This window comes from Amborella trichopoda, chromosome 4 (genome assembly GCF_054954075.1).
Source record: "Amborella trichopoda isolate Santa Cruz 75 chromosome 4, AtrichopodaSantaCruz75HAP2 v2.0, whole genome shotgun sequence".
NCBI classification, from domain to species: domain Eukaryota; kingdom Viridiplantae; phylum Streptophyta; class Magnoliopsida; order Amborellales; family Amborellaceae; genus Amborella; species Amborella trichopoda.
This window is the reverse complement of record NC_142339.1, coordinates 40,476,001-40,482,683: the sequence shown is the minus strand read 5'-3', so window position 1 is coordinate 40,482,683 and position 6,683 is coordinate 40,476,001. Positions and strand designations below refer to the sequence as shown.

Genomic DNA, 6,683 nt, shown 5'->3' with positions numbered 1-6,683 from the left:
GCACTTTAGCTATAACTTTATATAGGCTGGTGAGTAAACCAATCGGCCTAACATCCAAAATTTCCAAAATGATCGATTTTTTGGGGATCAATGCCAAAAAGCTAGAATTTACCCCATGAAACAGTTGTCCCATGATCATAAATCGCCTAACCATTTCCAACAACTCACCCTTCACCAATTCTCAATATTTTTGAAAAAAGGTTAAGGGGAATTCATCTGGTCTGGGCGCTTTGTCCCCAAGTAATGGAAACACAACTTCTTTTACTTCTTCCATAGTGACTTCTCTTTCCAACTTAATTTGCATATTGTGAGATAACACTTTAAATGGAACTCTTTCAAATTTTGGAGTAAAATTCACTTCCTTAGAAAAGGTTTTTTTGAAGTGATTAATCATAGCTAATTCCATTGCCTAATCATTTTTTGGATCAACCCCTTGAAAGGTCAAGCCTGACATATCGTTCTGTCTTCTTCTAGTACTAGCAATGGCATGAAAAAATTTGGTGTTGAGATCACCTTCTTTTAGCCACTTGGATCTCGATATTTTCTTCCAATAAATTTCATTTGCTCTTCTAAGGTCATTAAGCTCTTTTAGTTTCTTGTTTCTATCCACAAAGAGCTGCTCAGTAAAGGAACACTCTACTTGAATGCTATGATCCAAGCCTTCAATATCACGAAGAACCTCATCCATCTTCCTTTTGATATCAAAATTGTTGTCCAAACCCTTTTTATAAGATCTGTAACCCCATCCACCTCCAACAATTCTAGATTCATTCTAAAGGGCTTTGGAATACCATGCCACACCGTAGTATTTAGCAAAATTGGTTGATGCTCAGAACTCAGTCGTGGCAAAGTTTTAACCAATGCTAAAGGAAATTCCTCTAGCAATTCCATCGAAATCAAGAAACAGTGACATAGCTGGCCCAATCAAGCTATTGTTAGACCTCGTGAAATGTGATCCAATTATAGGTAAATCCATTAAGGCATTACATTCAATAAACTCATTAAAGAGTCGCACTGAAGCGTGAATAAGAGTAGCAACAAGACACTCGTCAGGCCATCTAATAAGGTTGAAATCACCCCCCAATACCACAGGAATTAAAGGAATGAATAGCAGAGTTCAAATCAGCAATAAAATCCTCTTTAAGAGAAGGATCAGTAGGTTCATACACATTCAACACCCCCTAGGATAAGCCTGGTCGGGGTCCATGAAAACCCAAAAGCAAATAGCTGTTTTTCAAAATGACTTCAAAAGTATGTAAAACCAAAGGATCTCACAACACCCATAAATCCCCTGACGCACCCACTGATCAATCCCACAAAAAGAAACTGCCTTAGGACCCCAAACTTCCCTAGCCCCTGACAAAGTGGGCCTAGGAAGTTTAGTTTCTTGTAAAAGTAAAACAATAGGTTTAAACTTGGAAACAAAAAATAAAACATCATTTTTCCTACGGGAGTCACCCAGACTCCGAACATTCCAAGATAAACAATTCAATAAATAGTTGGGTTAGAAGAAGAAGCACCTGGTCCATCAGGACCTGTTCCAAAATAATGCTCCTCCAGCAGCAAGGCTTCGTTCAGTTCATCATCATCCCTGGACGATCCACTCGATGAAGAAGAGTCAAGGTCCACTAGCACCGGCTCGCGATACTCAATCCCTTTGGGTAGACCCCTTCTTAACAATTCCTTTAGCCTCCAAACGTGTTGAAGATCTCGCCCCACCTGCAACCATCTTCTTTTTTTTGCCCGCATTCTCCTCTTTGGCCGAAGTCTTGAGCACCTTCACCTTACTAGCCACGCTCTAAGATTTGCCAGTCACATATTCTTTTATGATAGATGAAGATCATTGACTTCTACGAACCATGATTTCCTCCAAAACCACTCCGAGAGGAACTTTGTCCATCCCCATTTCGTCCAATAGATTAGCAATTTCTGGCTCATCCTCCAAAATAGGATCAGAGGAAGTTCTCCTCTGCAGCATCGGCACTCCTTCATGGGATAATAGAGCAAGAGGCAAAGCTTCGTCTTGTGGAAAGGCGTCTAACGGGAGGTCCTCCAAACCATCAAGGCATGATAAAAAACTTGAGAACGAGGCTCCTCTTCGTCTGTGCCTCACTCCTCTGTTCTTGTTCCTCTTCTATCAACACTACTGCAAGGGGTTCTACCAAAAGAGGGTCAAACTTATTCACATTTTTAGGGAGAGAGAAACCAACAAAACCTATTTACGTTCTTAAAGGGTTATAAATAAATATGACATTTATTTTGACTTTCTTAAGAGTCATTAGTAAAGATATTTTTCGTCATAAATAATACTAAAAGTACCCTAGAGGGGAAAAAAAGGTAGTTTGGGATAATAGGTAACAAAGAATTTTCAACTGTGGGGGAGTTTAGAGAACAACAAAAGTGGGGGAGTTTAGGGAAAATAGTTTGACAGGGTTGCAGCTCTATTAAAGTATCACCTCATAACTCATCCAAAACCATAATCCAAGCATTAAAAAATTTTTACATCTTGAAAAAATCAGGGTTTCAAGCTCTAAAAATAGCGTATATTGTTCTTAACTATCTATTTCACCCTAAAACTAAGTGTACTATTTTAATAGTTTCAAATTTTATTGTTGATGTTAAAAATTGATTTTAGAGCTATCAATAAAATTTTCTTTGCTGAAAGTGCTGTCCTTATGAGAATTTGAGTGAGGCTTTATTTTATTTTCATAAAACCTAAGCCTTATAGAAATCTCATCCTCTAATAATTTTCCCTTAATTATAGAGAGAAAAAAAAATCAAAGAGTGTGAGTGCTACAAATCTATCACCAAAAATGGATTACAGCCAGCACAAATCTAACGGAGCACATGCATAATCGGCCCATGTTTGGACGAACGGTTGCGATCTCACTCATTCAGATGAACAGTTCATATTCAGCTTCCTCATTCCCTCTCAGGAAATCTCCGCCGTTGATGCCCACTTCGATCCAATTCAGTACGTAGCATAAATAAATATCAACACGAAGAGATAACAAAGCAGCAGAGGATGCGTACACCTAGAGACAGACCGTGCATAGATGTGATATGGGTGGTGTTTTAGAGAGAGAAACGGGTGGTGTTTTAGAGAGAGAAAGTGAAAGTTTGTAGATGTGGTATGGGTGGTGAGCCAGAAAGAGAAGATTATACTGGAGTCGTTAATGGCTACCGGACCAAACACACAGAAGGTGGCGATCTAGAGAGAGAAAAGGAAGAAAACCCAGAAAAATCCATGGGGGGTGGTGCCCTAGAGAGAGAAGAAGACAAAGGAGCCGAAAAAACAATGGTGGGTGGTGTTTTAGAGAGAGAAAAGGAAGCAGACCAAGAATATGTCATGTTGGGTGGTTGTTTAGAGAGAGAAAGGAAAGCAGAGCAAGAAAAAAAAATGGAGGGTGGCGCTCAAGAGAGAGAAAATTGTCCAGAAACCAAATCCATGGAGTCTTCACCAGCCCATGAGTTTGAATTCACCATCTCCCTGCGCTCGCAGCGAAGCAAAAGCAGCAAAAAGACTACCAGTAACATAAGCGGTGCGAATTCTCCTCCTTCACCTCAAGACATTGCTCCGGCCGATCGCATTTTTTACAGAGGCCACATCCTCCCTCTCCAACTCATTGAAAACCGGCCTCTTTCTCTCTCTAACAACGCCATCGTGGACGACAGAGACAGCCTCGAAAACTCTAATCCAATCAATTGGGACCAGAAAAGTTACAGTGAGTATGAGGACTCGAGACCCAAGTCGAGGGCCTTCTCTTTGTTTGGAGGAATGGGGAGAAAGAAGTTTAGAGAGAGAGAAGAGGCCCAGAAGAAGAAGAAAAAGAAGGTGGGTTTTAGTGTGAGAGAGAAGATAGAGAGGTATGTGAAGATGGTGAGGCCCCTTTTCGGGAAAGGAGAGAGAAAGTCTGTGTATGATGAGAGAGAAAGTTGCAGAAGCTCATACTCTTATTCATTTTCAGGGAATTTGACTATGGGGTGTGGAGGAGAGAGAAGAGGAGAGAAAAAGGGAGGTGAGGTTTCCGCCCCAGCTTCTCTGAGGACAACTCCAACTAACAGTGGCCTTCTTTTCCCTTCATCAAATGGCAAAGTTCCAATGAATTCATGTTCTTATTCTTCACAAGATAGCACCATGGAAGAGATTCAGAGCGCCATACAAGCGGCCATTGCTCACTGCAAAAATTCAATTTCCATGAAAGAGAACCGCCATGGAATCTCAGCTCCTTAAATTTTCAAAAAAATAGAGGAAATTGGTTCCTTTTCCTCTCTTTTTTTTTTTTTTTTTTTTTTTTTCTGTTTTTTATGTAATTTCGTTTCTTGAGCTCTTGCTGTATAGATTATGTAATTTTCTTGTTTAGAATACAATGAATTATTTTCGCTGTTTTTGGGACCTCAGAAGCTGAAGATTTATGGATTTATGTACACTGTTCTCTCTTTTTATTTGAGATGCTCTTCTTAGGATTTCCTCTTTTTGGTCCTTCCTTTTCTCGTGGGTCGTATGGGTCTTTGCAGTTTGATTAATTAATGGATCGTTGAGGAGTTCGAGCCTGCATTGGAACCAAGGAGAGAGAGTGTGCGTTATATCTTAGAGAGAGAGTGTGTGTGTTAGATCTTAGAGAGACTGTGTCTTAGATTTTAGAGAGATAATGTGTGTTAGATAATAATTAAGAACCAGTGCAGTCATTCAAATATTTGAATTTTTTAGGCGAACCCCTTGATCAATTTCCCCACAGTTCATGGAGCACAGGCCCCATTTACTCCCCTCCCTTTATTCTCCATTCATTATTTTCAAAATTTCCTTAGAAATATGATTTTTTGTTTTTTTTTTTTTAAAATCAGAGGTTGTGTATACTTGAATTTGAACTTTCTAACAGGGGTAGCAATATTCCGGTAGTAGTATAAATAAATAAATATAATAATTATACATTTAATAGAGTAGACTAACGGATCAAGATTAAAAAAAAGTTATAATGATGATTAGAATTGAGGCATTGATGATTAAGGGGTGTATGCCTCAACATCTCACACTCTATTCACACCGTTAACATATTTAAAATAAATAAATAAAAATTCTCAAGCAGGTTTGGAACGACTGAGGCCTACTCGAATGGGGTGGACTTCTGGATGGAGCAAACGTACCTTGAATTGATCAATCTTACTTGATTTTCTTTTATTTTCTTCTTTATTTTAATAAAAAAAACCATAAAGAATTGGCAACCATCCCGACTCAAAATTGTTGACAATTAGTTCGACCTACTGGTCCGACTCGTAGAAAACTCTAATCCTAATTAGCAAATAATAACATAAGCTAGTTGTGAGTGGTGTAATGGGCACAATATCCAAAATATTGGGGGAAAGCCATCAACCCAGCACAATGGCAATGACATCAAAGGCAAAGAAAAGCATTGATACCATGTGGGTCTGTGAAATGATGGTAATGGAATTTTCATATATCATAGCAAGTACACTCTGGTTTCCAATAATTGCTTTAATTGTACTTGACATTGTTCCTCTCTCTCTCTCTAACAAAAGAAGTAAATGATAATGAATCTCTCTCTCTAGGAAAGGGTGATGAACCCTGAGTTACTATTTGGAAAGTTTATGATTCCTTAGTAGTAGAAGGGACATGGAGCCCTCCTTTTAACTTTTTGAATGAGGGCCCATCTCCATTATTGGAATGGTGATAAATTATTTTGATAGCTTGCTTTTACTGCATCTCCATGCCTCTCACATTACTGATGAGATTTCAGCCCCACCGAGCAAAGCATATCATCAATAAATTTTGCAAGGACTAAAAATTTTAGGAGAGAAGAGTGAAGATTTATGTTGGATTGTGGAAGGGGATTCTTTAAAAGTAAAAGTTTATACAGGTGTGAACCTTTAGGAGTTAAGTAAACCTAAAAAACCCACTAGAGAAGTTTGTCTTTATGCTGGAATCCCTCGAATCGGTCATCTCAACCTTGAGATTCATAGATATGAAAACTAGAAGATTATTAGTATTAAAAATTACATTATCAGAACTATCCATTTTTAAGATTTTTAAGTATTTATAGATCTGCTTGATCATCACCATTTTTGAAACTTTAAATCTCATATCATTGCAAGGCTTTGTAGCACCGAAACAGTATTTTTGGCATAGTTTTGAGGTGCACCATACTTCAATAGTATAAAGTTGACATATTATACAAACCTCACCCTTCTTTAAATATCATTAACTAGTGTAGTAATATTGGGATGGGAGTTTGCCATTTAGCATGGATAGAAATTCTAGATCTTTGCTGACATCATGCGGTTGACTACAATATTTGATCATGAGGTGAATGACAAAGCAGATTATTTAGCTAAAGTAGGAGTGTTTTTATTTTCCTTGGCAATTTCTTCCATAAGTGTTTTGTAATCCCATTGTAACTATCTGATTTTAATAAGGGAAAAGTTTATGCAGATCTTAGGCTCTAAACTATCAAATTAGAGCCAGCCTAAAAAATTTCATTAGAAGAGGTTGTTTTGATCCCCAAATATCCTTAAATAGATCATCTTGACATCAAGATGCATGGACATGAGAAAAAAATGGATTTCAAGCTTTGAAAATAGTGCATCTTATAATGCATTTTTGGAAATTTTCAAGTCTTTATAGATTTGCTTGATCTACACTATTTTTAAGCTTTAAATTTTATAAT

At 37.9% G+C, this 6,683-nt stretch overlaps 1 protein-coding gene across 2 annotated transcripts; it reads left to right on the top strand.

Annotated features, from left to right (window-relative positions):
- The first annotated feature begins 3,002 nt into the window (after window positions 1-3,002).
- On the top strand, window positions 3,003-4,401 carry BKI1 (BRI1 kinase inhibitor 1). 2 transcript variants are annotated; one of them, XM_088865246.1, is made up of 2 exons: window positions 3,003-3,835; window positions 3,969-4,401. In XM_088865246.1, the coding sequence occupies exons 1-2, from the start codon at window positions 3,134-3,136 to the stop codon at window positions 3,975-3,977; spliced, it is 711 nt and encodes a 236-aa protein (XP_088721372.1). In that variant the 5' UTR covers window positions 3,003-3,133; the 3' UTR covers window positions 3,978-4,401. The 2 variants fall into 2 exon arrangements, with proteins under 2 accessions (XP_088721372.1, XP_011629230.1); XM_011630928.3 differs by having other exon boundaries at window positions 3,012-4,401.
- The last annotated feature ends 2,282 nt before the right edge of the window (window positions 4,402-6,683 follow it).

Excerpts from the sequence above, each read along its gene's own strand:
- BKI1 (XM_011630928.3), top strand. The coding sequence starts at position 3,134 with ATGGGTGGTGAGCCAGAAAGAGAAGATTATACTGGAGTCGTTAATGGC.